Consider the following 27,719-nt stretch of genomic DNA (forward strand, 5'->3'; position numbering starts at 1 on the left):
AGCCCATATAGAAACTGCTTAGCTAAACTCTAAATAACAGCAGAATAATTTTATTTAGTTACTCATTACTTCCTTACTCCTATTAAAGCTTCAATAAAAGGAAATTTAACATCCAGTATCATTATCAAAATTTGGATGCTCACAGCTGTAGAGGCATCCTGAGTAAGGCATTATATTCCAGTGGTTTCAGACTTGGTTTGTATAAAACTCATTTCGAGCTGACTCCATTAAAGTCACAAAGTCAGTGAGAGTCAATGAAGCCTCCTGAAGTCAAAGTGAATTTCACAGGAGCCAGCTCTGTTAAATTACACTTTGCCCTGAAGTGAAAATTCGATCTTGAACCACTCTACATTAAATTAATGCCTCACAGGACATTGCAGCTAGCAGGTCTTACATTTAAGGATTTTCTAGATGAAATTTTAAAGCTTTCCTAATCACCAGGGGCTCCYGTTCATACACAAATGTCAGGTGAACTTTATGTAGACAGCCCTTTAACTTACTGGAACAAAAACCAAACCAAACCAAACCAACAAAGAACAACCACACACATTTAGAGTGGGTAATTCCACAGCAGTAAGTTGTCAGACAATCCAAGTTTTTCTTTGAGACAGAAGTGAATGTTTCTCTTCTCTCCTCATTAAAAAACATTGCACATCTCATTTCTCAAAGAATTTTAGACATTGACCAAAGGCGACATAGGACACTGGAAAAAGTACCCTCAGCTTCCTTGACAAACCTATCACTTCAAACAGGCCCTGCACTACGGCTGCATTACACTGTCATAACAGGTTTCTCACTGAAACTTGTTTGCAAAGTTGTTTTTAGAAGAAAATAAATCTTYAAGCTGCCCAAATGACCAAGGCACTCAGAATAACCTTAGAACTGTACTTTGGGGAAGACACAAGGTCTCACTTTCAGCAGATGCTTGACGTCAGACCAGAGAGGGAACACAAGACAGGCAAAGGTTATGTGCAAACTGTGGCTTATGCAACAGCCAAATAACAACTGTTCAGCATAGATGCACATAGAAAGGACTCACTGGAAATTACTTTTAATATAAGCAAACYAAAACTGCTTGTGATTTGCAGGGTATGGTGGTGCCACAGACTAATCTGAACAGCCTCTGTTTCAGGTCTCTAAAACAAGCATTCAGTAAGCAATTCAAATTACATGAGTCATCTTTGGTAATACTGTACATTTGTGTCAATCACTTGGTAAACATAAATTCTGGATATTTAGAGTGTAAATCATCATAACTACAAACTAATTGGAAAGTTGGAGGATTCTCCTCCAATGTACATGAGCTTGCTAAAGGAAAAGTTCAGACTAGCACTGAAATTACTTCATAGTTATGTAGAAAAAAGTTACAATTCTTTGTCATAGAACATTACATTAGTTTGTTATTTTGTCTACAGTTAAAGTGGGCTTGTAGTCAGCATTATGATAAATTAACAGCAAAACAGCTGCCAAAACAATTTAAGGGAGTATGACTGAAAACTAAGAACTTTGATTAAAGCATGATTTCCTAACTTTGTTTTCTAACCCTAAATTATTAAAACACAGAAAAAAAGTCATTATTTCAAAAAGATGCACCATTAAAAAAGAAGTTTCATTTCTTACAATATGGTTTTAAACTAACATAGAGGAAAACAGTGCTACATTAAACACAGTCAAGAGCATTCAGATGGCATTATTTAAGTATAATCTTAYGTTCTCTGTTATATGGTCCAGTCATGGATTTTTCCTTGCTTTAACATATATTTGACGATCACTGAATTTTTCCCACTCATCCTGCTGTAGRCTGTCCACATACACTGTGTTAACACGTAAGAGTCAGCATTTATGTACAATTTAAAAGCAGCACAGCTATCCTAGCCCCTACAGCTGTGCTCACTCCACTGCAGTACTGGAGCGAGCACAACAGCTTGGATATCTTAGGGAATGCATCATTGTCCTGAAAGGCCTTTTTTTCTCTGTTTTTTCAGGGGGTGGCTCCTCATTACTTTTCTCAGGTGTTGCAGCAGGCTCTGTCTGGAATTGTTCTATTTGAAACTCGAGATGTTTTTGAATGGCTACCCCAAGGACTTCCGGATCCACAGAGGCCCCATACACTTCCCACGTCATTCCTTCATCATCCCATCTCACTTCACGTACTGGAGTTTTGGGGCCCTCCAAGTCTTGCTCCAGATTCACCTCTGGGAACACATGTGAGTGACCTTCTGCTGCAGCTGCCGGGCTTGTTGCCACAGATTTGCATTCCATGGTYGGAAGAGTTTGTACCTCGGCATCTCTGCGCTCGAGTGCTGGTTTCAGGCCTTTGGTTATATCATTCATGGAGGTCATAGTCCACATATCCTTAGTTGTCACTACCATGTCTGCACCTTGCTGGCTGCTCAGGGCATCACAGGCAGCCTTGGCTTCTGGAGGAGCTCTCTCCTGCTGAGCATGCTGCACTTGTTCTCCAGAAACATTACAGCACCTCAGGATTTTCTTGGCATCCAGGCCTGTCTCACTTACTGAAGTCACCAGCTTAGGATATGTCAGAATGTCTGAAGCAGAAAAGGAATGAAAGTAGCCAGGTGCTGTCTGCTCTTTCCCTGTCTCACTAACAGAGCACACCAACCGTGGGACAAGCTGTATGGATGGGATGGGCAAAGAGTGGCAATAGGCTGGGATGGTGGCATCTGCCTTCAAGGTGTCCTGCCTGAGACTGCAGGGCCCYGCAGAGTTGTTGTGAACTGTCATCACCATGGGGGAGTACGCAGAATTTGGAACATTACCAAAGGTCAGACCACCATGAATCATCCCGGGGGCCTGACTGAACATTGTCCTGTTCGGGAAACCATTTCCAGGCATGTGAGGTCCTAGAACAGCAGCATGAAAYGTTCCAGGATCTGTGTAAACAGTAGTGTTACGTGGAACACTGCCACTGTCAAAGGTATTTGTGGGTACTTGTTGGTCTCTAGGTAGGACTGGAAGATGAGTGGCAAGGTTTTGATAGTGGGATGTATTTTCACTTGTTTCTGATCCGTGTCTCTGCGTTTGGTGTGACGTCCTATCCACCGGCGGACCATGCCTGCAGCCAGAAGAGCTTAGGCTGGAGTGAGTAGCACTGGTTTCTATGTGAGTGACAAAAGTCTGCTGTTTGCAACTGCAGGTTAGGTCTGAGTGGCTTCTCTGAAGGGCAGGTCCTGATTCTTCCATTTTACATGTGCTTGGCTGGTGAACAAAACAGGCTGAAGAAACATTCTCAACAGTGCTGCTCTTTACACACATCTTAGTGTCGCCCCCTCCCCAGGATGCTGAGGACTGTTCAGTGACAAGAACATGGTTTGCATTCTTAGTTCTGCTCTCTGAATGGTCATTTAGGGTTTGGACCTCTGACCCAAGTCCCATCATCCCAGACTGTGAGGAGGACCACCCGGGGCTCTGCTCACTGCTTGCATCACTCCTGTTTTCCAGGATATGGCAGATGGTGCTACTRTGGCTTTTCTTCAGCTCCTGTTTGTTTTGCCTTTCCTCTAAACTCCTCGAATGCCCAATACAGGACAGATTTGAGGAGCTCTTGGACAGGGGGTGACTGTTGACATTCAAGAGACTGTGACAAGTAGAACTTAGTGAGTCCTGGTAGGAATGGGTGTGGAGCTGGTGGCTGTCAGCTGACATGGCAAAAAAGAGAGATCTGCAAGAAATGGTGGAAAAGAAAAAGATGTCATTTAAGTAGCAAATAAATGTGCTGAAAACTMTAATCTCTACTGACCATCTGCCTGGGCTTCTTGCTTTTCACTGTCCACAAGTACTTTTTAAAAAGCACAGTACTCTAGTCTAAGTGTACTCAGACCAGTCAGTTTCCATTTCACTTTCCACAAAGGGTTTTTTTCTAAATTAGATTAAGAATTTATTGAAATTCTAGTGGGTTTCTTTCCAATTCACCAAATACAAAAGGGAAAAAAAMMCCCTTGATTTCTACCTTTTAACTATAGYAATCTCAATATTACCAAGTGTCATCTCCCCAAATTCACTGGAGCTATTTTTGGGACATTCACAGATGTAACTTAAGAAAAGATGGAAGTATTTTCAAATTGGATAGCTTTTTACCATGGTGCTCATTAAGCCAATGATATTAAATGTATTAGCAAAACAAAAAAAAACTGTTAAGTTTTTTAATCTACATCATCTCAGAAGTTATCCAGTTACTGAAGGAGCTTTGAAACTTTAAAGCCTCAACAATTGAACAAATTCTCTGTTTTCCCTATACCCTTCCTAACAAGGGATATTTCATGTCACAAGATCACTGTTTTAGTCAACTGTTTTCCCAGAGCCCACATAAGTGTACAGTAGGTATGGACAAAGCTGTTTTGATCCCCTATGGCAGAGATGACACAAAATCCAAAGAAACCTCTGCCAGGCCAGTGTGGGGTCACTGCCAGTGTTCCCAGAACAAGAATGCTGTGTAGCACTCCAGCTYGTGCTCACCACTGGCACCACAGGAGGTGGCTGCTGGAGGGAAAGGCCAGAGGTGAAATTCCCCTCTCTCTGTAAGGAGAGTCTGTAACTCAGCACTGCCTCYGTTAAGAGAGCATGGTCTAGTTTCTCGGGCTGCTCACCTTTGGGAATCCACAAGTTCATGCTGGCTGTGGAAAGTGCCAGAGGCAGGGTAAAGACAAAATGAGAAAAACTTTCACCTAAGTYCTGCAGTTCTGTCCTTTTTTTAAGTGGACCCAGTCACTTCTATTTTTAGGAACCCCTTGTTTCTACTGGTTGGTGCATATCCTGTACATTAACATTTATTCTAGCAGTTTCACATCTAGGAGAAGTTGGGATCGAAGATTTTGAATCTCACCAGATTTAGCGATCCATTTGTGCTGATTGAATCAAATCTTCCACTAATTGACTACACGTATTCCTTTGATGTCACAGAGGTGTTGCAACATTTGTGCAATTAAAGTTATTTTAATATGTTCACATATCTATATCTATATCTATCTACACACATACATATATTTCTTTTCTACAAGAACTCATTGAGTTGAACAGAAAAAATCCAGAGTATTAGTGCATTGTTTCCAGGCCGAGTATTAGTGAATATTTGGTTGTGCAGATRTAGAGTGACAGCTACAATTTCTAATTTCAGACAACTTTTCCTCAGATACACTCTGTGCACTGTGCCTCCTTGGCAGGTCTCYTACAGAAACCTGCACAATTTCTTGTGCACTATATCACTAAAATGAAAATGAATACGTGGAACAAGAAAGGTATATACACATGGTGAACAAAAGCACTCTGCAAACATGACAAGGAAGTTCGCTCAAAGCATCAAGAACGTGGTGGCTGCAAAGGCTCACATTCAACCCTCCCTGTGAGAAGCTTCTCATATGCAAYACTTTTAATGGGATATTTACAGGCTCCAAGAGTCACGTACCAACATAACTGATAAGAGCRTGCACAGCTGATACAGGCAGTTATCAGTGCTTGCAATTCCATTTCTGTTGTTAACTTTGGCAGGCTAACAGGTTGCAATTTTCCCATCACCTGAAATCCAGTAGTGTTGGCTGTTGGCTGAAATTAAACTGAGCAGGACAACATAAAAAAAYAGTAATATTTGCAATCACATCCTTAGGAAACTTCTCACTGTGGGCTGTGTACAAGAGACTTGTGACCATCAGCAATATCCTGTAGCTTAGGCTTTGCTCAGATTTGGACTATATGCAGAGAAAAGGCCATTTCCCATCCTTCATACATGTTAGGTCTCCTGCAGCCACTTCCACACGTGAGTAGTTTGCCACACTGAGTTCAAAGGAGTCAAGAGGATTAAACACCAGAGCAATGGCTGTCCACAAGGTGAAAAYCTTACATTTAATCTCTTTAAAAGGTAACACCTGCAAAGGCTCTCACACACACCTGGGTGAAACAGAAACAACGCTTACTAATGGAAATCCTCAGACACAAATACTGAGACTCAGCTGAAAGGAAACTTCAAGCATATCCTATTACAAACGATACAAGGCCGTGGGAAGTTTGAAGGGCTCTCTTAAAAAGTTTACAAAGTTCAAATGTGTACATACACACAGAAAGCAAGGCCTCTATTTGCTTTCTTTATGTAGCAATGGACCTTCCTGCAGAAACCTCTGTAGCTGAAAGAAGTGATGCAATTTCAAACTGATTCATGACCTCACACAAAACACATTCAGATGGATCAAACAGTCCAAATATAGTGATAGCACTGAAAGAAACATCCAGGGTGATGCTGGCAATGAAACCTGCACAAGGAACCCTAAAGAAATTTAATTTTGCCCCACTGCAGATGACATCATGGCCAAACATGAGCCAATGTGACATATATTACATCTGTACATTTATAATATTCTAACCAACAACTACCAACAGCATTTGAATGTTACTGCCCAGACACACCAGTGTTCCATGCTAACACAAGTGTAACAATTCTCCTTTGGCTTTGGGCCTGATTTTGTGGGTACATAGGCACCCAAACCAACTTTCTTTGTGAATGCTGGAGAGGAAAGACTGCTTGGCTTAACCTTAATTTTTAAAATGTAAAAAGATAATATACAAGAAAGGAATTTTGCTCAGAAATTGATTTGCTCAGAAAGATTTTGATTTGAAATTTCAAAGGAAATCCACACCTGAACACACAAACAAGAAAGCATGAACTTTTGAGGCAGATACTCTCCTATGAATACACAGAAAATGGTTAGACAAGCAGAGAAAGGATTAGGATAGAAATGGAATTAACATCCACTATTTTTGGCTTAGCTTCAGATAGCTTATGAGGGGATCTAGACTGCTTTCACTAATTCCACAGGACTACTTTAAAGCAACAAATGTGTATTTTGCTATGACTTATGATTAAAGTTTTGACCTATTTAATGCACCAGTAAATTTAGTCTTAAAATATTAAATATAAAGTATGCTATCAGTAGAAAGACATTCACTGTGAATTAACTATGATTCTGAAATTCTTYGGTTATTTTGTATTCCACACATACACTTTTAACTAAACACTCTCATATTTTAGTTTAAAACTGCTCCCCCATGTCCTATAACTATCTACCCATATAAAAAGTCCCTTTCCCTCTTTTTTAAGAACACCCATTTAGTACTTTGTTACTATAGTAAGTTAACAGACAGTGAGGCCGTGAGAATCACCTGATACGTTTAACAACACAAGTTAGTTGCAGAATTTGGGAAGAGYCAGAGAAATTTAGTACTATTTACTAGAAACATGCATGCAATAACAGACACTTCTCTAAATCCTCCRTAGTTATTTTTGCTTTATATAACTGTGATGGTCAGCCCATAAGTCAACAAGATTTGTAACAGTAACTGCAGGCTGTTTCGCCCATCTTCACTTGGCTGATCATATAATACAAAAACCCCTTTTTTCTCCAAAATATTTTATGCTTTCAAAATCAGCATCTGACTGCAAAAAAAGTTACAAAATCAGAGCCAGTTTCCGGGGTGAGAGCACTAATATGGAAATGTGGAATTTGGAAAAGCTAAGCAATCTGATCCATTTTTGGATGATGACTGTGATTTTTGGGTGCTGACCAGGACCTTCATGGCAGCACTAGGACTTTCTAAGAAGACACTTTCTGTGAAACGTTAGGGTGCTGCAAGGCCTTTGCCCCAAATTTGCTCCTTCATTTGCATCATTCTGGCCCTGCTGTGCAATAATCAGCTTCACAAGGCAAACAGAATTTCTGCAACAGCACCAAGCTCCAAGACAGAGGTGTTTTATATGAGGAGATTAGTGTCATTTTAATTAACTTGGGGAATTTACTTGAATAGAAGGCTGCTCTATGGAGGTTTTTAACTTTATTTAATCTTACAACAAACACCACGGTTATAAATTKGAACATCAAGAGCAGTTTATGGTTAAAATGGCAGAACTTTAATTACAACCTAAAGGGCAGCTGTCACTTGGCCGTAAACACTGCTGCCCCCTGCCTGGGGCACAAGACTGCACACACAGKAAGACCTGCATTTCTGCCTAAACAGCCAAGCTCCCTCAGGTACCAGAATCAATTCAATTTATTCGCACTGGGTTCTCCTCAAGCTATTCTACAAGCAAAGTGTCTTTCTTACTGCAATCCATGACTAAACTTCTAGGATACATGTTTGCTGTGGTAAAACGACATAAACATCATTTAATATGACATTAATTTATTTTACAGCTGTACTAATTTTAGAGAAACTTACACCATCAATTTTTTAAAAAAGTGTGTGCTTATGTCTAAAAATTTGTTCTTGCTTGCCACATTGAGAATTACTTGCACAAGATAAGAAAGATCTGTTTTGCTTTAGACAAAGATTGGCATGATAGCATTATGAGATCTGATGGCCTCTCCCTAACTACTACTACTACTGAAGGAATAGTTCATTAACAGTAATCACTAACATTCACATTGGGCGGGAGAGGGGGAGTCAAACCACTTGAAAAGCATTGGCAAAACAGGATTAGCCATGGTAAAAAGCTTAGAGATTCAAGTGTCTGGGATTAGGAGTTTCGTTGTTGCTGTTTTTAATTGTTATTTTATTCTGGTGAGGTATAAGTGAAAGGAAGAAATAGAGAAGACACAGTAGGGGAAAAGGTATTACTTGTCAGGGGACATAAGAAAAATTCTCTAAATCTGTCAATACAACAAAAAATTTCTCTAAATTCTGTCAGCTAGATTAATAAGGACTCAGGTTGAGACCCCAATCACTTAACCTTTAATCCATCATCTTCCTGCAGCCTTTCAATTTTGGAATAGCATTATAAACAAACTATGCTTTGCTCAGTTTAATCTGCTAATACCCTTTTGTAAATATTTTYGATCATCCTAAGCATTTCCAAGTATCAGACAGATCTACAGGACAGACTGTTTGGGGATCTACAGAGAGCAGCAGAGAGACACAACACTCAAGTGTACACTGTGTACACAAAGGAATGGGGTTGTTTTCAGTTCTGCCCCACAAGAAGCACTAGGGACAGTGGGGCTGTCACTGGGACCATAACTCACTTGGAGGAGGAGGAGTACATTTGACAGGCTGGAAAAGGTGAGAGCAGAGGAGCAGGGACCCTCAGTGCTCAGCACTGCCAAAGCAGTGTGGCTGATGTCCTTGCAAGCCCACCGGTCACAGCCTCGTTCATTTCTGCTAATTACCACTTTGTCAGGCTTTCCTAACAGACTTCTGCCTTTTCCCCTCCTAAGCTGAGCACACTGGGCAGGAATCTCTTGGCAACAAGATGGAGAGTGAAGATCCCCTTTACCGGAGTATTAATGAACCTCAGCTCTCTCCTCACTGAGGACCACAGCACAGCCCTCTTCCCCCAAAAGCTGAGGGTACCTGGGGCCCTGGTTATCAGTGATTTCAGCAGGAATAAAAAGTGAGTTGGCACATCAGAAAATGAAGATTCCAACATTTGCCAATACATTCACCTCGATGCAGGAAGGCAATGCCACTGTGCCCACAGCTGTCCCAACAGCCTAGAAAAGCCATGCAGGAAGGGGAGCATTCTCTTTCAAAGACCAGGGACAGCCACAGCCCTGGTACAGCCTGAGCCAGCAAAGCAGAGCTGACAACTCTGAATTCTAAAAGTGAAAAAGATTAAAAGGAAAGTACCATGAGAGAGGAGCCTGATACAGATGAACCAAAGGCGAGCATTTCAGTGACATCCTGAATTTCCAGGAAGGACATTCCACATCACATTTCCCCATAAATAAATTATGGGAAACCAGAGAGAGGTGCCCTCTATCACAAGGGAAAAAATGTTAGGACATTGTCCTGACACCACCACATGATTTACTGCTGCAACTGCACATCTTCTTTGCCACCTTTCTTTATTTAATCATCTTCACCCAGAAASAACTTCAAAAATCTCTTGGATTTTGATTTTTTTTAGAAGAATTTCATAAGCAAAGCATTACTCCCACTATATCTCCATGTGGAGATCTGCCTCAGCATACAAACTACCCTACAATACATCAAACAGAGCTAAAATACAAGATATTGTGTACTCATATTTGATGCTCACTTTTAGTGTATGACAGCTCACTTCTTTAAAGGTCATCTATTCAGTTAGGAGATTTAAAATTTTTTAATTACAAATTAAATATGATTGCATGGTCATGTAATCAGCTSTTCTCACCAGCTGGGGCTTTAAAAAAATCAAATATAATGACAGCAGGCAACATTGACCTAGAATCACGCTTACAGTGAATAGTGCATGCCTAAAGAAGTGATATATTAATATAATTATCTTTCTGGCTTAAGCAGAACCGAATTAAGCAAAATGAAACTGTTAATTCAGATGCCCGGATTATGCTGTCAAGGATTGACAGCTACTGATATCCACTGGCAGTGCAGAAGTCCTGTGAGATAAATATTTGGTAGTTTCTTTAGGAATTAGTCTTTAATGCAGAAAAGTTGCAGCAGCCTATCCACATTTAGATTTCAGAGAGACAGACACTAGTGAACCTTTTCCTCCTCACAGCAGAGCATCAAATCCTATTCCATCACTTGTTCCAGCTTGAAGCAGACAGGTTCAGACTGGTATTGAACAATTTGTGCTCCTCAGAGCTCCATTTCTGTGGTCACTCTTCAGCCCTGAGCACAGTACCTCCAAAGAAAACCCATGGATCTGGAACTCTGCAAAAACACATGGCCACAGATTGCTCAGCAAGTTTCTGCCTGTCAGAGGCCCAAGCCTGCCAACTGTGGAATCACAGCTGCCTCAGCAGCAGCATGAACTTCAAAATCACACAGAAAACCAGAAGCTCTCTTCCAGCCTCCTTCCAATCTCTGCGCAAGGGAGTACAGCTGGGTGTCAGCACAACCTGCACAAGAGGCAGCAGTTTGCACATCCAACAAACTCCACCCAAACTGGCTAAGTGATTGGAATATTCACTTGCAAATTCATGTGTTTTAGTAGAAAATACTCAAATAATCATTTTTGCTTGAAATTTTAAGAGTAACAGAGAGAAAGAACGATCTCGGCTTAGCCTCCCTGTCCTGTGGACATCCCAGGTTTAGTGGCACTGCACTTTTGAGGTTGAGGGCAGTGGGATATCCCTCCCTGCCAGCTGAATGTCCCTGTGACAGTAAAGCTCTGTCACAGCCTGTGCTGTGGATGGATGTGTGTGTGCTCTGTGCTGGCTGGACGGAGCAGGAAAGCACAGAGCTGAGCCTGGGTCTAACATGCCCTCCCCAAAAAACTCCCTCCYTTGCTTCAGTGTTGTGCCAACAGAGATAAAAGCTTCATAACCAGCTGCAGTGGCAGACAAAGGAAGCTCAAATCTGCCTTAAAAATACTGAATAGATGTAGCCGCAAGTACAGCAGCTTTTCATGTTCACATATCCTCCTTAATTGAAGGATGGCAATTCCTACAGCAGCATCAAACAGGAATGAATAATGGGGATGCAAACAACAGTAACAGCAATCTGAAGGTCTACAAACATCTCCATTAGGATAAAGACTATTTTAGATTGAAGGATGCCTCCTAAAACAATTAAAGATGGCTCATAATGCTTCAACATGTAACAATTAAATCTTTTGCCTACATAGAAAATCCTGGTTACTTATCTAGCAAGACCTAGAAATTTACCTTTATTTCTTGTTCTCTTGTTTTCCCCTGTGACTGAGCACTAAACAAGGGCCACAAAATCCCCTTCAATTCTTTATTTAAATAACAGCGTTTATGAGCTGTATGCAAAACCCTGGAGAAAAGAAGGATTCAAAAAGGCAATCCATCTACCTCCAGAAGCTTTTCTCAGTGGTGGTAGGAAGAAGACTGACTTCTGCATTGTAGACTGACAGATAACTGACTTCCAGAATCTAAAAAAGCAATTGCTCATAAATTAGAAAGAGGAAGCAATTGCTTTGTAATTCTGTCTGTGTTCACTGACATAAYGTATGACCTTGAGCAAGTCATTCCCTTTGTGACTCAGTTTACTCATCTGTGACTCACAGATTAGATGCAGAAGCCCTGATGTAGGTATTTAAAGGCTTAATTTATGAGTGCAGAGCACTCTCAAATCCCAGAGTAAAAGATATTAAATATAAGAAGCTGAAGATAMTGTGTTCTGGCCCTTCTTTTGTAGCATTTGGATGGAAAGAAATAAATAAAGCATCTCTACAGGAAATTCTTGTCGCACTTGCAGAAAACTCACMTTACCAGTAAAGTGCAGACACTATCTGTGCCTCAGAACCATGTGTAAAGCACCCCCTGCAGCTTTCCAGCACCAAGTGAGGACAAGCAATCTCAAAAATTTCAAATACACAAACCCAGCAGAGTTTCACAAATCACATGTTATATGTATATAGCCTCTATATAATATGCATGCTAACAACATGTATATTATATATGCACGGTATATTAAGTAGCAATGATTTATTGTAAGCAGCTCCATTAAACCTTTCTAAGCAGAGTTGTCATAACTGCAGATCATGTTGTCTTGCAGTGCCACATTCACTTCTAGGCTTTTACTTACTATGGTGAACTTCTCATGAAAGAGATTCTGTGGCTAATTTAAGCCTTCAGTCCACACTGCAATCTTTATATATCCTCAAGCTGGGAAAGAGCTGGTAACCTCTATCCAGAGGGCTCAGTATTGAAAAGAACCAAAAAGAGGAGCATCTAATCATGTTTCATGTCATTGTTACAAGTTGCCATTGTAGCATTTGAAATTTGAAACTATKTAAATAACAAATAAGGGGAAAATAAAGTTTTTCATTTCAAACTTGGTATTTTGCCATAAAAAAAAACCAAAGTGCAATGTCTGTCTCCCAGAAAAGCAAGTGTTTCAATTATCTGTTGTCTAATCAGACCTATGTGGAAACTATTATCKATAGTTTTCAGAGAACATCTGAAAGGGATGAAAGGAAGCCTCTCTCGGCTCTCTCTGTACTGAGAGAAGAAAAACATTACAGCGTGGCTCGAGGAGATCCCACGCCGCCCAAGGCTTGTTTGACACCAGAGTCTTTAAGGACAGAAAACATAAGACAAAGTAAAGTAGCAGTCCRAAGCAGCAGACTAACGTTTGCAAGTGTTTTGTCAAGTTGAAGTATGTGAAGAACTTCCTCTAGAACTAATGTTAACCCTACTCTATGTAAACAAGCAAATTTCYCCTCCTCTTGCTTAATCTCAGTTAGAAAATGAGCTGCAGAAATCTCTGTTTCCTTATTAACAYTCAATAATGTTGGAATCACAAAGTTTTGAGGTATGAATTTAAGAGCTGCAAGACAATTTAGTTCCTGTGATCATTTAGGTAGAAGAAGATCCCACCTGTGTGACATGGACAGCTAGAGGAGAGCTCTGCAGGCATCTGCCATTAATTGCTAGCAACAAAATACTGATTATTAAGAATAAAGTCTCTGCTACAAGAATTCTTTGCTTTTCAAACATTGCTTTGACCATATCCAAGACCCAACCAGACAAAATCCTAAGAAATCTGATCTGACCTCAGAGCTGCCTCTGCTTTGAGCCAGAGACTGGAATAGATGCGTTTCCAAGGTCCTTGAAAAATGAACGATCCAATGACTTTTGTTAAATTATTTTCATAAATATGTGCTTTTATCTGTCATTGCCAAAGGGAAGTTTCATGTACCTTCTCAGCCTGAGAAGCTGAAATGCACAGCCATGTTGCAATACTAAACCATTTTGTAATTGATTAGTGGAACCTGTACCTTTTACTGAAACAAACTAAAAAAGGAATGACTTTGCAAAGGAAGCCTAAAGGTGATCCCTATGTTCTACAAGCAAGGTGATATATAGGTAGGAGGCAGCGACTTCAAAAGTTTCCCKCCAATCCATTAGCACCTCTCTCATTATTAAATCAACAAAACCACTCAAACTCGTCACAGTTCAGAGGCCACTGAGAACAAAAAAAACCTGCTATAACAAGGTGTATGTATTTCCATGATGTTTCAAGAGGTACTGATCCACCATGCTCAGTCCTAAACACTGAACTTTCCCGCAGATTCTCTGCAGAAGGCAATAATTTTAAAAGCCTAAAAAAAAAAATCCAGATTATTAGAGCTAGGGTGGCTTTGTGTATTTATCATCTCTCCAGTTTCCACATCAGGTTTGCTTAGTTTGAGCTGAAAAGGAGTCAGATCTTTCATTTCAGCTCAGRTGAACTGGGTTTTGTCAGTCTTCTGCACTGTTGACTGGAGCAAAGCTCTGCAAGTCAAATGAAGGTCTTACAACTGCTCAATCCCATTAACCTTCATTTGCACAGTCAGGTGTGCCCTTGTTAAAGCTTAATTAGCAAATATTCTGCAGATGGAGAATTACTCCTGCTCCTTTCTCTGTTYTGTATTAAATCCACACTGCCCACACGTTGAGCCACAATTTTAGAAGATACGAAACTTCCCCATACAGGGACAGGCCAGTTTAAAGATGATCTTTCCTATGATGCTTTTTTTGGTGCAGAATGATGCTTGGCTATAACTCACATGAGGGGCTAATGCTCCCTCATCAAACTAGGAAAGACCTGGCTGATGTCAACTTCATTTAGTTGGCCTGACCCAATTCCCATGCTCTGAGTACATCTACCTAGGCAGGCCCACAGTGGTTTTTCTTTGTGGTTCCCGTTGCTAAAGATAATTTCTTAGAGTGAAACTTTACTATGAAGAACTTTAACAGCTTTCTTAAATGGAAGAGACTACCTTCTTCCCAACAATGCACTAAAATGCAGAGAATACTCCTAARGGAGAGTTCTTAACATACATGTGAACTACCAGCTGCATAGCTATACGTTATTTCAATTGTCATAAGGCATCCATAGGAAATATTGCATCAAATTACCTTAACCAGAGAAAAGCTCAGCACTATCTTTCTGTTCAGAGCCTTCTTACTCTGTACTTCATGCAGATATTCCTGACCACTGTACTCCAGCATTATCCTCATTTTCCCCTTCATTTTGCTTTTACAGAAAAGATCTCTCTCACCACTGAAATGCTGCCCCTAACCCTCCCTGCAAAAAATAAAAAACAACCCAAAAACAAAAACAACATTAAAAAAAACCCTTCCAGAATCTCAATACCCCACATGTATGCATACAGCTTTATAGTTATTCCAATTAAGAAACCTTTTTCTGTACAAGGAAACTGCAGGCACTGGCCATGGTGTGGCTTGAGGCCATGGGAAAAAAAAAAGAAATAAAAAGGGAGTTCAAGGCTGACAAGGAAAGTAAAGTACAACATCATTTGCAGCCTACGATTGCTGCTGTACTGTTGACTTGGGCCAGAATGGTTTGAGACCACAAGCAATAAAACATCACACACACCTGCCAAAGATACTATTTTATTGCCAAAGCAATAAAATATTGGCATATGATAACAAAAATACAATTTTTTTCTGATTCATTGGAAAAAATACAGAACAAATACCATTAACAGCTCTCTGTCAAGTTCCTAGCCCTGGAAAGCCTCATTCCTAGGCTGCATTCTCCTGCAAACTGTACAACAGCTTGGAATATCCAAACACAAGGGACCAATGAAGTACTCTTTATCCTCATTTAAAAACATTAACTCCAGGGGAAATTAATGAACAATTCAGTCTCTCTAATCTCCAGAGGAGCCCTCTGAAGAARAAACAGGATTTTGCTGCTGTTCTTCACAGAAGTAACCTGCCTGCAGTCAGGGGTAACATTATCTCMCTGGTACAGCAAATACCTCTGCTCATCTGCAGTGATCAAAAGCTACCTCCAATTACCCTTTGTCACTGCCCTTAACAGAAAGAAAATTAAACCTTTTAAACAGAAAATTAAACAGAAAAAAGTCAAATTACCATCAATTACCATTTTCCTCTGTTCTACCCTCCCTCATGCGATTTTATTTTTCAAGTGCAGTTTGAATATGCATAGTGAAGGAAAAATGTGGATTTGTCATGGTTATCTGATGGAAATTTATCACATTTGGTATTATAAACCAACTCTGACACCACAAGGCCATATACAGCTTACTGGTCTTGTTTACACAGCCCTAAATAATGTCAGATAAACTAAACTGCAATTGCAGCTTTCTCTGGAGTACAGTTAAGATAAAATTTCTGGATGGTAAAAATCAACAAAACCCTATAAATGGAGGAGTGTTTATGGAGTAACTAAAACATGACATGAAAACAGAAAACCCTCATCCAATCCACCCTCATAAATGAAACCTCAAAACCTAATTGTTTTACATAAAGACTCCATGCAGAGGGCTCCAAACTCAGCTCTCACTACAATCTGTGTGTCCTGCAAACACTCAGACATGCACTGAAACATTGCAAACAACTCTCTGCAAGCTCTCATCAGTGTCTTGGTGCAAGGAAACCACAGATATTTTTGCATGAGATGATTACTTTGAAGCATGAGTCAATGGAAGAGAGGTAGATTTTGATCTGTATGTGGTCCATCTCGTTTATGTACAAGATCAACGTCTTGCAAAATATATTAAWCTCATGGCTACCTCTCCCATCACCTTTCACACTTAGAGCTCTCTAAATGGAAATAACTGCTTGCTCCCCCTCCCTTTTAAATCTCTTCCCCTAAAACCCAGGAGTGCATCACACAGACTCGTGCTTTTAAGCACAACACRTGCACAAAACAGTCCTCTGCTAAGGATTCTGATATATAATATTTAATCTAGTGACAATAAAAAAGCCAAACCAAATCAAACCTGCAACTTTTTGGTTTAAGAGAAATTTYTTTTTGCCATTCTAAATAGCAACTGATCATTTATCTAGGAAGGAAAAGTGTAAAACAAAGCTAGTATGCTGAAAGCACTGAAATATCACAAGATTTTGTCTTGTGCTGGATAYTTTTAGGAATTTAAAAAACACGTGGTACACATGGTGGAAAACAGCAAGGTAAACTATTCTCTGGCATATCAGTGCTAAAAGGTAGATATTTAAAGCAATACAATTGACTCTTTTCTCTTATTGTTAGCATCCAAACCCTAACATACAAACAAGTGATAATCAAAAAGTATCCTCATAAACTCACAGAATTTCAGAGGAATAAGATAATCAAGATCATGGGGGTTTTCTCCCCTAAAGAAACAGTGATGTGTATATTCCAGAAACACTTACTAAAAGACAAACACACACACATGTAAGTGAAAGACACCAGCACAAAAAAAACCCACCTTCTGCAGAACTACCTTAAATTCAGTTAAAGCTCAGAGTCATAGTTCCCATCATTTTAGAAAAAGAGAAAACTACCATTTCCTGGGATTTTCAGTCCAGCTCTCAACCCCCTGCTGCCAACACAGCACTTACAGAAGCCCGGGTCTGTCTGTGTGCAGCTCCTCTCCCTTCCCTTCCCTTCCCCTCATCTGCTTTGTTACCCTCCTGGCAAAACAGAGAGCACCCGCTGTCCTTAGAGGAGATGAGAGAACGGGCAATGCATGACATCCRTGCTCCTTACCTTCCCCTTACTCAGAGATTGCACATCCAGCTTCCCTGCACAAGTTACTTGGAGGGTATTTAAAAATAGATGCTGAGAAATCTGAGGAGAACAAAAGCCAAAAGAGTTCAGATTTCCTCTCCTTGATCCGCTTGGTGCTGTTGGCACTAAGGTGAGCATATGATAAGGGGAAGGAGGTGGGATTGTTAGAGAGCATCAAAGGCAGGAGATTGGGAGATGGGGTTCCCTCGACGTAGTGCCCCTTCCTGGCTCCCCCCTTGGCTGGAGAGGAAATAAAATGGAGCCCAGGAGGGAGGGAGAGAGATAATCCTGCAGCTTCATCTGATTAGAGAAACTGGGCCTGTGCAGAGCTGGCAATGYCGCCAGGGAAGCACAGGGAGGGGAGGCAAACAGGGCAGGAAGAGGAGGAGCAGAGGGGGAGGAAAAGAATTGGAAGGGTTAAAGGAAAATTGTTACAGGTATACAAAGAAACCAACTCGTGGGCCAAGGCATCCTGTATGTGTTTAATTTGGACCCTCATATAAAGGTGAAATCGCCAGTAGGAAACACCCACTGTGTCTGGTAATGTGCAGCAATCGGAAAGAAAACAAACTGAACCCCAAGCCCTGAATGCATCAGTGCTGGAGGCATGGACTGGGAACAAAGATGTATCCACGGACTGCAAAGAGTGAGATTGCTTGTGCTGAGCAGGGAGAAGTGGAAAAATCAGTCTGCTACAGATAATTACCCAGCTTATCCCAGACAGGACACAATTTAGAACATATTTTCTGTTGCAAGTCATTTCCAGAACCTGTTACTGAAACACACCTTAGTTGAACCGAAGTGGCTTCCAAAAAGTTTGCATCAGCACACACATCAGGGTGCCCTCCCACAAGGCTCCCACTTGTGCTCTCCCTTTCTCYCTCACCTGGCACAGGCATTTCTGGGCTCACCTGCTTTGGCAACCCCAGCCCGGTGGTACTGCAGTCCAGGGGATCCCACCATCTGCCAGGGGCTGGGTCCAGCCTGCCCTCCCTGCATGYAAACAGAGGCACCGCTGTGTCCCCACACTCAGCCTGACCCCGGGGCACAGGCATGGTCCCAAGGGTGCTGCTGCTGCTGCTGAGCATCCCCCACCCCATCCTCACCCAGCAGAACACCCTGCCTTAGGGTGACAGCATCTATGTCYTCCAAGCTGCCAGGTGTGGCCTGTGGGGCATCAGGGAACATCAARGACAGATGAGAGCAGGGGAGTCTTGTCCCCATCCAGGGTGGCCCATTTTTTCAGAGAATCTCCTCTTTCACTCACTTTAGCAGCTGTTACACGCAGTCCTTTCCCAAGCACCACTCCCTGTTTCCACACTGTGAGACGCTTTGATTTCTCCCTGGCCTATTCTGTCCATTTAAAACTTCATACAAGGGAGGATGGTTGGACCTCTAATGGGGCAAGGAGAGGGATGCCAAARCATCAGAAAAGAGCCCTTTCACGTCCTTGTTCTCTCTGTTCAGGAAGCAGTTAAAAATTCTTGTAGACATCTTACAGCAGTTCTGGTTTGTTCCTAAGCCTTCACCAAGGCCCTCCCATCAGGCCTAATTCAGCTGCGAGAGTGGGATCAAGACCCCCCTCCCCCCCAATGCTTTTAGGAATGTACAATTGCTTTCTGAGTCTCCAGAATGGGCTGCAAAAACAGTCATTTCCTATGTGCTTCCAGGCTTTGTTCCTAAGATGCACAGCCCCGCAGACTCACTGAGCCATCTCGCCCTCGGGCTGCAGGTCAGGAAGCATTTCAGGGGTTAGGAGCCACACTCGGGTCAGCAGCAGCTTTCTGGCTGCTTTATTTTACCTGCCATGTATTACAGAAGGCAGGCACTTGCAGTCAGCTCCTTGCCATCCTTCCTGCCAGGCCAGAAGCAGAAGTTCCTTGAACTCTCTACCAGCACATCCTTACCAGCATTCCTGCTGGCCCAGGATGATGTCCAGGAGACTCTTTCCATCCCAAGGGATAGGACTGCAGTGGTGCTGCAGGGAGAGGACAACTCTACAGCTTCCTTTGTTATTCCTGCAAAAGGAATAAATATTCCTTTGGTGGCATGGTGAGGCATGCCCCTGGCACTTGGAGACATTCCAGCATTGTTCCATGGGTGCCAGTGGCCCTGGAGCAATTCATTATGACCCTTCCACTCAACGCATCTTCCAAATGAGTCCCAAGCTGTTGAAATGACATCCCAAGAACATAAAAAACAYACAGTGTGTGGAGAATATTGCACTTAGATTTTCCCCTAAATCTTCTACAGAAAGAATCTGCAGAGCTCTCTTGTCCCAGATTTTCTGTGCCCAGCAAGGCTGACTATTTTCATTGAAAGCACCAAAGTGTGCTTACTGGAAGATACTGGTGACCAGCTTTTACATCAACAGGTCACATATCCAGGCATCCTTAATGATACAATTGGCACACAGCTTTCTCCACTTTCTCATTCTACATTTGATGAGAAAAGATGTAAAACTGCCTCAAATTCGGATTTGGAGAGTTTATTCTGCTATCTTTCTTTTAAAAAGTTGATAGTTAAAAGAAGCTGAGAAATTAGCAGCCTACAGATCCATTAGGCCAAATCCAGACAGTGCTGATAAATTTCCTTTGGGAATAAGGAAAGCATTATTTTTCAAGAGGATGACTTCAGAACACTTCTGTCACTGTGGCTCAGCCTGACTAGAATTCATATTTCCCTGAGAACTCCACCCAGGGTTTAGACATGTGACAACATGTTTAATTTCATTAAATAGAAGTCCTACACCCAGCAATGGAAGAAAGCTTTCAAAATTACTATTTACTGATTTGGGTGCTTGAAGGTCACATGAAAGCAAGCCACCAGCCTCTTGACTTTGAGTCAACCGCATGTGAAGAATGCTCAGAAATCTGAGGAGAACAAAAGTCAAGCTGAAGAAGGGCACCACCAGGCAGAGCTGCCAGACCTGCAGGCCACATTTTGTCAGCTCAGTCTCCATCCAAGCAACCAGAGCTTTCACATTCAAGAAAGGAGATGTCCAGTCCTAACCCAGAAGCCCTTTGTCTAACCTAAAAATCACGCAGGCAATCTACTCCTCTTCMAAGAGGAAATGGGTTAGGAAAACCATCCTGATTGCTGGGTGTGTCCACATGAGACCTAAACCCTTGTCCTGAAGCTCTTCTCTCAGCCCTTCCCATTTACAACCCCACAGTCTTTTCCTGCACTGCCTGCTCTGCTGCCATTTGTTGCATTTTTTCCTGCCAGCTGGGTGACCTGGACCTGCTCAGGCTGTGCCTTCTGAACTCCCCCATCAGCCCTGARCCTGCCAAGCTCTGCTGCTCTTCGGAGGGGCAGGTTTGAGTGTCCACAAACACTGTTTGCAATTTGTTTACATCTCTGTCTGGGTGCAAACCCCAGAAGGCTGATAATTCTCTGTTGACTGAAAGCCCCTGAAGCCAGTGAAACTGCACCTTCCACCAGGCAGATTTTATCTTAATGCATTTCTGGGATATGTTCTAGTCTTCCACAATAAGGCAGCCCTCCAGGAACAATATGCTGTCYTGTGGGTAACACTGCTCATTTGCCTGAATGTCATCTGCCACAGCCAATTTGGATCAGGTCTTGGATATCTCCATTGTAAAGTATTTTTGAGTGTTTCAGAAGAATAACAGCCCCTTAGCACAGTCTGAGAGARCCTTCAAGATAATAACTAATGCACCATGGGCAAATTTAACTTTTTCAGTGCCTATAATCACTCAGAAGCTCTCCACTCCAGATAATACTTGTCCCTTATTGAAATTGGCATTCTGTATCAGTGCCAATTTTCAGGTGTTGTTTACACTGAGATACCCAAAATAATTCCAGTCAGTCCGGTGTAGGAGATAGCATAGCAAGTCAAGGCAACTGAAATKCACTTGACAGTGTTTAAAAACATAAAACTGACCATCACCTTCCATTTGACATAAAAAGCATGGTTATTTCTAACAGAAATCTATAAAGAAAGCAATTCTGTYAGCTAAGCAATATCACATTAACTTGAAACTTTCCAATACATCCCGATTAATCACCACCACCTTCTCTATCTTTTGACATACACACACAAACGGCATTCCATTGGGCTATGTGCCTCATGTCTAACATGTCTATTTAATTTGTCTAGAAACACTGTATATCGAGTTTTGGGTTTAAATGTAAATATATAAACACTATATAGAGTGTTTCTAGCCCACGAGCATCATGACACGTTCTGCTGAAGATAACTGCTGGTTAGACATCCCAGTTCTAGCAGGCATGGTCTCTGAATAAACCTCTGTTTTGCAATTTTAGTTTTCTGTGAAAAGGAAGATGATTTTTGTGGGTTTATCTCATAAAGTCACCATGAAATCTGCCAGGCCACCATTGGGAAAAATGCTGCAACACTACTGACATGACTTTTTTCAAGGAGCAACATAGATGCAGTTCTCTTTTTTGAAGAATTAATCTTTTTGAAAGCTGTCAGAATTCTTAGACCTGTGAGAACTGGTGGTTTGGAGCTCTGTCACCTCCTTTCTTTTTCATCCTGGATATAACAGAGCTGTCTCAAGAAAGCAGACCAGTTCTTTTGCCTTTATTTTACCTTGGCAGTTAGTGAGGCAGYCCACTGATACAATCTCATATATTTCAAAGACTTAGCAAATCTCTACACAGAACTATTTTTAGTTTAGTTATCAAGCAAATAGCACAGTTGATTATGGAGAATGCAAACAAGCTCCCTTTTTTAAGCATGTTTTGTAACAAASCAAAGATGATATTGCACAAAACCTTACATCTCCTCTTAAATCAAGGGACKATCACATGGACACTGCTCTACTTCTCCCAGATTTCATTTCCTCCCATGCACAACCACCAGAAAATCTTCCTTATTGTTCTCTACACTTCCCTAATATCCATTAGCAAAAAGCAATAAATAATTGCACTAAAAAACCCTAACCCTTCAAGCCAGTTTTGGGGTAGCTTTAAGCTGCCTTTCATGCAATAAGGGCTTTGGCCTTTTTGATAATTTAATCACATGTTTAGCTTTGCCCAGCATTTGATTGCTATTTTCCATCTGTTCTGTGCTCCCAACTGGAAAGGAGGCAAGCCAGGACCACGTAAGTAGGCAGGGCTCCCAGGGCCTGCTTCCAGAACAAAGAACCACTACAGAACACCACACTTCAAGAAGTCACATCTAATTCAGTCCTTATGTGACTTGCCCTCTAAGACACTCTTGTAAATTTGGATCTGACCTCTTTTCAAGTCGTGTTCATGTATATACTAAACCTGTCATTTAAAAAAAATTATTTGGTCTTCGGACAATGAAGTATCAGAGTCTGTTCTAGATGTTAACTGTAAAGCCTGCTGTACAGTTTGCTTTATTTAATGGGAGTTAAGCATTTAAATAAAGACTTGAACTTTGATGCCTCAATTCCCACATGTAAAATGATGAAATGGGATCAGCGGGAAGCTGGGGAAAGCGCAAAGGAAAACRCTACACAAGAAGAAAGTACTGCAGCATAATTTGCCCTCATACACTTTGAAAAAGCACAGCTCTGCAGCTCCAAGAAAGGCTTTGTTTTCCCATATGACCTGCAATATTTCCAAGCAACTCAGACCACAGCCATCATAATGCAGCTATTGGTCTCATAGCCTGCAGATCAGCTCCAGTCTACTCAAAACTCCTAATTCAGACTCCTTTCCCTGGACAAGAGGCCTGGGTAACAAATCCACACCATTTCTGTCCTGTGCAGTGGGAGCTGCCTACACTGGTCCTCCTGACTTCATCCATATGTGCAGGGAGAGAATATGAAAGAAAGAAACAGAGGCTTCAGGAAAGCTGGGAAATTGGAAAGGGATCTGGATCTAGTGCCTGTGGCTGCTGTATTGGACCAGTCCCATAAGAGACATGATGATCCTTGCTTAAATGAACCAGACAAAATTATTGTGCAGCTAATACACCAGAGTGACAGCCCAAATTAGACAGGAGCTGAGAGCARSAGCATTGTAYATTAAATAAGGGTTGCAGCWCTAAGCCCTAGATTTCAGAGGAGCCCCACAGCAAGAGAACAATGCTATTTCAAATGTATCCAGTGTCAGAGGCAGTCTAGCAAACCCCAGGCTAGCTTTGCCTCCAATAATCTGCAGGCTTGAYTCTGTGACAGATTGAAATGCAGTAACAGTGTTTATGCAACTAAATCTTGTTCTAATCTATTAGTTTATGTAACCTTTGCTCATGGACATACTGACTCATAGGTCTCAGGAATTTAAAGAATATCTCCTTTAACTCTTTCCCATCCTTCACCTCCTGGTGGCTCAATAAACAAATAGATTGTCAGAGATCTCCTTCATTCTCTTTGAGGAAAAATTATGTTGGTAATGGGAAAAAAGGTACCAATTAAATTTTTCAAAACCAGTGTACTTCTTCATATATACAAATGAAGTTATACAATAAGCTGGCCCACGGTAGGCAGGTGTCCAGGTTAGCATTTCCAACCACAGAATCTACCAGTTCAGCCCCAGGCTGGGAAAAGCACAGAAATTGTTTGCTCAGCTCCTGCAGAGAAAAAAAAAAATACTGCTTTCTAGCCTTTTGACATTTTTTTCTGAGTAGCACAAGCAACAATATTTGTCTCTGTGACACTGATTCTTCCTAGCTGGAAAGTTTTACTSTCATCCTTCTCATATTTCTTGTATTTCCTAGAACATTTTCACATCTATTTTAAGTGAACAGCTAACCACAGGAACAGTGTACAGCGTTCCTGATGTAGCAGTCACAACTCTAGTGATTACTACACAAAAAGTGCCCACATCAGCTTATTTTATCCCTTCCTGACTAAGCTCTAACCTAGATTTTTGAAAGGATTCAAGTTAGGATTAACATTTTTTGAGGTTTTGGGGCTGTTGGGGGTTTGTTTTGTTTTGGTTTTGGGTTTTGTTTTTTTTTTTTTCTGCCACTGGAATAGTTCACATAGCTGCTGCAATGTTGCCCACATGACACCTATTAAGTATCCTGTTTTAATTTCTAACCTTTCTAACCCTTCATATTGAGGATTTATACACTGGCCAAGCCTGACTGGTATCAAATGGAACTAAAAGAATTTGGAGCCAGATCCCATTGTACTGGGTGCCTTTATGATCATTATGTATTTTTGATGCATGCTGGACACRATCAGTACCAGATAAATATTCTGTACACCGATCAGGCATTCCTCATTGCTTGGTGCAAAAACAGTACAAGAATGGGCAGAGTGCTTTTCCTATTAAGTTCCTTTRCACAAGGGATGGTGTCCTAGTGGATTCTTGCTCGTATTGAATCGTTTACTCCAGCAGAGCCAGAAGCTGTGTCTGAGTGAGTTCAGTCACGTTCCCACTGCCCTGTGGGGCTCTTGGCCAAGGGAATCCAGCAGGGACAGCCCCAGGATGGCTCCTGCTGGCCACCTCCTGGCCACTTGGCAAAAGACAAAGGCATCACTTACCCACACCAAATAATGACTTAATGATATGAAAGGTTTACTCTTTTTTTTTTTTTTTCCTACACTCAGCATTTAAATTTTTTTTTTTCTTACATCTTTGACCCTCAAGATTTCCCTACAGTCTTTCCCAGGTTTTTGGGCAACTTTTATTTCTTTTCAAACACAAAACCTGATCGGATGATACCTATAAATCTGTTGCCACACAGAGAGCAGTTTTAGGTGWATTTGCCTGCAGAGATATTTTTAAGTTAGAGCAAACAGATCTTCAGCTTTCAGGATCTGATTCCAGATGTACATGCCTCCATAAAGAAACACTACCTTTTATTCTCAGTTCAAGTTTGTATCCCATAAGCCTGTACCAATTGGGGCTGTATTACACATGATGTAATTGTTATGCCATTTATATGATTTTGTGCTTTCCTGCAAACCTTAAGATGGATTACTGTCTATGGATTCACCTGTGCCAGCCCAGCAATCCCTCCCCATTTATCTTAGGCACTCATAGCTAATTCACATTGTGTCTGGCCTAAATTCATTATCCCTCACTCAGAGAGTGAGGCTTAGGAAATACTGCCCAAATAAACACCACTCTTGACTCAGAACAACTTCTATTGTTTGCTACAGCTCTGTGAACAGTTCATTCTTCATGAGCACACACATCATCTTGCAAGACCCTGTCAAAATTATGGAGTCACATTACTCTTATCAAGGCCAGGTGGTGAACAAAATGGAACAAAAAGCCAGACTTTGCTCCCAAAAAGCTTAAAAGCCACATAAGCCAGAGCTGCCCAACCAGTTTTCTCTGCAAAAATCTGTACTTGTGCATATTATCTGTGAACTTGGAGTTTACTAATAAAGTCATTTAAAAAGGAACATATTTTACTGTTATTTTCTTAAAACAGCAGCAGCCAGCTGCTAACTTAATGCAATTTACATTAGMAAAAAACCTTGCAACCATAAGAACACATTCTAACAAAAGCAAACTTGAAATTCCTATTATAAAACACAGGAAGAAAAAATCATTTGACAGAAATAAAGGTTCACATTTTTTTTCCATTTTGCTTCATACATAAGAAAAAGGTCACCTGTAAGAGGGAGAACTTTTTGCTTTGTTCTATTAATTATTAATCTTTTTGCTTTGTTCTATTAATTAATCTAATTAATAGCCCAGCTTTGGACAGGAGGTGGTGCTATAGCTTGTGCAAATTTTGTTATTAGGCAACACCAATCCTTAAAGCTTACTGGAAGCAAAAAGAAAAAGCAAAAAAAGAAAAACATTCTGAATCCTGTAGAAGTGCTGGCATGTAGACTTTACCTACGGATGCCTTCATATCAGCAGGTATTCTATAACAGTGCTAAAAAGATTTCTCAGAAGGTACTGAAGTGTTCATGTCTGTCAGGGATTTCAAACACCTGGCAAAAGATGACCATCAAAGCATGGGAAAAAGTMCCATGGGAAAAACTGTTACACTCTGTGCAAGCTGAAACAGTTTTTCATGTGGCTGAGGCTCTGTTGAGCAGTTCTGTGCCACCAGGAAYAGTGGAAGATTTTTGCAGGTCCAGAGAGAGCGTTCTGCCTGCCTCTCCCTGAAGAATGTCAAGATTAGCTCAGTGTCAGGAGTTTTACTGGGCTAAGATGAAAGGCCAAAGTAGGAATCCAAACTCCTCAACCAGGTTAATGCCATTTCCCCCATCCTTTCTCTTATTTAGCTGTCCTTCTCCTCATGCCCACCTAGAAGTCCCAAACATGGCATCTCCTGAAGATTTTTTTTTTTCCCTGCTGTCCATGTTGCCATGTCTCTATCCCCATTTCACACCTGTAATTTTATTGGGAGAGCTATTCCTGATTGTCTGTTTCAAGCTGACCACCATCAACAGCCAAGCTGAGAGAAAACAATTGTGGAAGACTTGTTCCCTTCTGGGTGCACTTCGTCTCCCATTCTCATCTTTTCTTTGTAAAAAAAAAACCTAACAAATGACTCCCAGAATGAACCCAAAGGGTATTTTGTAATAGAGTAGATATTATTTTCACATATTCTTTTCTGAAAGAGTCAATTATCCATAGCCTGCTAAAGCCAAGAACTAGGTGTCAGTCCAAGGCCAACAGTAGATTGTGGGAGAAATTCTTATCTCAGTTACACAAGTGTGGATCTGGAGGAACTCCAGTTATTAAACCATCTATAAAATRAGGATAACAATAACTATTATTTTAAAAATGCTTTGTGATGGTTAACTACCAGTAATTAATGCTGATATAGAAAGCAGGGAATGATTGCCTGGAAATAAAAGGCACTATAGAAATTCTAAGTACTYATTATTTCTGCCATTTGCAATTACACTTTTCGATGTAATCTATTTGTTGTAGTCAGTGCCCATCAATGCTACCTGCAGACCCAATCTATTGTTCCTGAATAATTCACCAGTCTCAATAACATTAGTTCACATGTAATTGGAGAAAAGAAAAAAAAGTTTACCTCTTTCCAGATGCCATTTCCAGTTGAAGGTAAACCAACACGAAAGTCCAAATTCCCAAACATGAAGGAGTGGGTATGAAGACAGAACAACTTGAACATATTTCATCTGAAGTGGCTGGATTTAAAGATCATTTCAGCACAACAAAATGGGATAAAAAAAAAATTAAAACCTTTTTATTGAAAGGAATTTGTTAAAACTTTATTAATAAATTATAATAGGGGTTAGAGTAAARTGATGCTACAATTACTTATCTTTAGAAAAATCTGTTGATGCTTGTAATCCTACAGCTATATCTTCTTTAAATACTTTTCTATCCTTTATCAAGGGACGTCCCTACAAACAGCATGAAGTAAT

The 27,719-nt window shown here is 41.0% G+C and overlaps 1 protein-coding gene across 2 annotated transcripts; it reads right to left on the minus strand.

Annotated features, from left to right (window-relative positions):
• Positions 1 to 1,035: 1,035 nt before the first annotated feature.
• On the minus strand, positions 1,036 to 27,488 carry GPRIN2 (G protein regulated inducer of neurite outgrowth 2). 2 transcript variants are annotated; one of them, XM_057371394.1, is made up of 2 exons: positions 27,365 to 27,488; positions 1,036 to 3,682 (listed from the first exon to the last, which is right to left on the minus strand). In XM_057371394.1, the coding sequence occupies exons 1-2, from the start codon at positions 27,379 to 27,381 to the stop codon at positions 1,891 to 1,893; spliced, it is 1,809 nt and encodes a 602-aa protein (XP_057227377.1). In that variant the 5' UTR covers positions 27,382 to 27,488; the 3' UTR covers positions 1,036 to 1,890. The 2 variants fall into 2 exon arrangements, with proteins under 2 accessions (XP_057227377.1, XP_057227378.1); XM_057371395.1 differs by lacking the exon at positions 27,365 to 27,488 and adding an exon at positions 17,419 to 17,770.
• Between the last annotated feature and the right edge of the window lie 231 nt (positions 27,489 to 27,719).

This window comes from Malurus melanocephalus, unplaced genomic scaffold (genome assembly GCF_030028575.1).
Source record: "Malurus melanocephalus ecotype Western Australia unplaced genomic scaffold, MMel_1.1 scaffold_146, whole genome shotgun sequence".
Taxonomy (NCBI): Eukaryota; Metazoa; Chordata; class Aves; order Passeriformes; family Maluridae; genus Malurus; species Malurus melanocephalus.